Source organism: Austrofundulus limnaeus, unplaced genomic scaffold (genome assembly GCF_001266775.1).
Source record: "Austrofundulus limnaeus strain Quisiro unplaced genomic scaffold, Austrofundulus_limnaeus-1.0 Scaffold248, whole genome shotgun sequence".
In the NCBI taxonomy this organism is placed as follows: domain Eukaryota; kingdom Metazoa; phylum Chordata; class Actinopteri; order Cyprinodontiformes; family Rivulidae; genus Austrofundulus; species Austrofundulus limnaeus.
The window spans coordinates 868,172-872,038 of record NW_013952650.1 but is presented as its reverse complement, the minus strand read 5'-3'; the positions used below and the strand labels follow the sequence as shown (position 1 = coordinate 872,038).

Here is a 3,867-nt window from a genome sequence, read left to right as displayed (position 1 = left end):
ATTTTACTCACTGATGAATTTCTAGTTAGTAGCAGCCATCTTGAATTCTGAACTCTCCTACTTTCTGATGGAGATTGATCTCATTTTTTGACCTAGTTTGTGTCCTGGATTTCCCTGTTTTTGCCTTGCCTCAGTTGGATTCTCTGCCAAGTTTTTGCCTCATGAACACTGACCCACATTCTGTGTCCTGACCTCTGAGTACTGCCCATCCCCTGGATAAGTTGTTGTTCTCTGCCTCCTGTTTCTTGACTCCTGCATGTCCCCAACCAAACCTCTTTGGATTTTGCATTAATCTCAAAAGACTTGTGTGAGCTGTATTGTGCTGCCCTAACTCTACTTTGCTATCTGTGACATCACTCTTGCTGTGCTCTTCTTGGACAAGGAGTGGACCCTGCCTTTTTCTGAGAAAGTTTGTGGCTTCATTTTTTGAATATACCATCTTCTTGCCCCTTGGATAGCCACTAACCTGTTTTTTCTTTTTCTCAGAGACCTGTGACATTTTTTACTCCCACTAGCTGCACATTTAAAATAAACTTTGTTATAACTCGCTTAGTGTCTGGCTGAATTTAGGGGTCCTCTGTGGGTCTGATTCATGACAAAACAATTTGATTTTAAATCAGAACATAATAAATATGTGAAAAACATTTTTAAAATCTGTAATGACACATGATTCTGTTTTGTTTCCATTAGGTGTTTTTCATTAATACAACAATTTTCATCTGAAAACAGTTGTGATGTTTGAAAAAAAAACATGGACGCCACAGACATTTAGCAGAAAACCAAGCTGATTATTTATTCTTCAGCTGTGACTCCATTTCAGCTCAGAGCCAGTATCTCCCAGCACCTGTCTGTGTGAGGCTTTGGGTTGTTATCAGTGAAACAAAAACAACCCTTTCACTGGCCTGTGTCTGTTGTAGGCTGCACTAAAAAAGTCCCTTCTCCTCCAAAGTCTTCAACAATAATGTCACACCCTGTGGGCAGTACTGTGGTGTCTGTATACTTTTATAAATTCTGTGATGAGGCCCAAAGCTTAAGTTGGGAAAATGTGTCTGTGAACATTTCAGCTACATGGTAGAGCTTCAGCATCAGCACTCTATAAGGAAATTAAATGGAGTAATTAATTTAAACATTTTAAAGCCAACCCTGATAGGATGTGTATGTAATGTCTGTACATCAGGTGTGACTGGTCTTTCATAAAAACTGCCAGCCCCAAATGTTTGGGGGTTTTTTTCTCACTGTGTTTGGCCAAGACCTCATGATTTGATCCCAGCTGTAATTTGAATAAAGACTTTACTGTTTAACAAACTTCAAGCCTGTCAGAGTCATCTTTCCTCATCATCACAGCAGCAACTAAGGACCCCAGAAGAACATCTTCTGTTCACTACAGTACCTTTTACGTCAGACATTGGAATTCTAAACAAACTTTGTTGATATTACAGAGTGAAATGCCGTACATTGATAGAGACTTGACAAATATGTCTTTTTAAGCAAATGGCTGCAGTTGATCACAAAGTGTAAAATATAAGACTGGCTCTAAACTTCAGTTTATAATTCACAAAATTCCTGGATGAATGGATGGATGGATGGATGGATGGATGGATACAATAACATGAAAAACTCTGTCTTGTTTCATGAACATTTGAGATTTAATGAATAAATTTGGATCAATGATGTTTCTTTTGTTGACAGTAAACATTTAATGTAACTAAATTTTAACCTAAATATTGTTTTCTGACTGATATATTCTCCTCAGACTGACTGTATGTGACCTCTCAGAGGAACATGTTGAAGTTCTGTCCTCAGTTCTCAGCTCTCAGTCCTTCAGTCTGAGACATCTGGACCTGAGTAACAACAACCTGACAGACTCAGGGATCCAGCTGTTGTCTGTTGGACTGAGGAGTCCACACTGTCACCTGGAGACTCTCAGGTCAGGAGATTTTCATTTCTCAACACAAATGAATGAGTTTTAATCAGAACAGATGATGTTAAGAAGAACAAAGTGTCCTCACAGATATGTGGGTCAGATATTCAGCAACACAACATGAATATAATTCTGCTAACAGGATGGAAACAGACTGAAGTTCTTAGTGAACATTTATCGCAGAGCAGATAGGAAAAGAACAATGAGAAATAACAATAAAGGTATTATTGTTTCTAATAACTCAGAATCTGACTGATTAATAAGACCATTTACTAATGTTTTTAATCTCTGCTGTATTTTTTTCCAAATCATTATTAAATGTGTTGTTGATGAATGTTGCAGTTGTTCATTCAGAAGAAAAAAAACATGAATATTTGGTTTAATATTTCAACCATCAGCTCTGATGATTTCTACAGATTGACATCATCCAGAATAATTTCACTATTTTGTTCTCTAATATGAGAAACAACAGAAACATGTTAACAATGATCATGTTTTAATCATTTTTTCACTGATGTAAAACATGAAGTGTTTTCAATTTGAATCCCAAATTTAATATTTTAATTCTGTTTTATCTCCTCAGACTGACCGTATGTGACCTCTCAGAGGAACATGTTGAAGTTCTGTCCTCAGTTCTCAGCTCTCAGTCCTCTGGTCTCAAAGAACTGGACCTGAGTAACAACAACCTGCAGGATTCAGGAGTCCAGCTGTTGTCTGTTGGACNGCTCGTCTCGGCTTTCATGTTGCGRTGAGTTAAACTGACACAGCTCTGTTTGAGAAAATAACTTTTTCCTCTGCTAGTATGGAGCACCAAGTGTAAAATACTAACACATTTAATTATTTAGCTCACTTTCTGAGCGTAAAATCCTAGTTTAAAACAAATCCACGAACATTTTAGTGTTATTTAGCTCACTGTTCTTATTTTAATAATTTTCATTAAATGTTATATCTAAATGTTAAAATGTAAATCTAAATTTAAAAGTCAAATCTTAAATGTTGCAGTTAAATAATAAAGCTCTCGTTTTGAATTTCAGAATGGAATGCAGCCTTTGCTGTTGGTGCATGGTTTTATGTTGTGATGTCATCATCCTGCGACAAAAAGCAACTGCTAATGCTTGCTAAGTATGCTGAAGATGGTATTTAAAATTTAAACTCAATATGTGTTAAATTAAATCAATGTGGGTGGTCCCTGTGGTCCAGCAGTTGGAAATGTAGCTCTGACATCAGCCAAAACTGCAAGTTTGATATCTTGTAGGTAAGCATTAGCAGCGTTATTAGCATTAGCAGTAGCAGCGTTAGCAGAAGCGAGCAGCGGTAGCGGCATTGGTAGCAGCATTAGCAGCGGTAGCGGCATTAGCAGAAACGAGCAACGATAGTGGTAGCGGTAGCAGCATTAGCAGTTGCTTTTGTCTCAGGATGATGATGTAACTACTTTTGTTGTGACGTCATCCTGAGACAAACTGTACTTTGTACTAAAGGCTGCGTTCCATTCTGAAATGGTAGCAGCATTAGCAGTGGTAGCAGCATTAGCAGTTGCTTTTGTCTCATGATGATGATGTAACTACTTTTGTTGTGACATAATCATCCTGAGACAAACTGTACTTTGTACTAAAGGCTGCGATCCATTCTGAAATGGTTAAATGGTAGCAGCATTAGCAGCGGTAGCGGCATTAGCAGAAGCGGGCAACGGTAGCAGTGGTAGCGGTAAGCAGCATTAGCAGTTGCTTTTGTCTCTGGATGATGATGTAACTACTTTTGTTGTGATGTCATCATCCTGCGACAAACTGTACTTTGTACTAAAGGCTGCGTTCCATTCTGAAATAGTTAAATGGTAGCAGCATTAGCAGCGGTAGCAGCATTAGCAGTCGCTTTTGTCTCATGATGATGATGTAACTACTTTTGTTGTGACATCATCATCCTGAGACAAAAGCGACTGCTAATGCTGC

General features: G+C 38.1%; 1 protein-coding gene across 1 annotated transcript in view; it reads left to right on the top strand.

Moving 5' to 3' along the window:
• The window catches only part of LOC106525933 (protein NLRC3), a gene marked incomplete at both ends in the record, with an annotated part of 10,105 nt that extends 8,178 nt beyond the window's left edge, over positions 1–1,927 (top strand). The window contains 1 exon segment of the mRNA XM_014020333.1: positions 1,761–1,927. Coding sequence (XP_013875787.1) covers positions 1,761–1,927 — 167 coding nt within the window.
• Between the last annotated feature and the right edge of the window lie 1,940 nt (positions 1,928–3,867).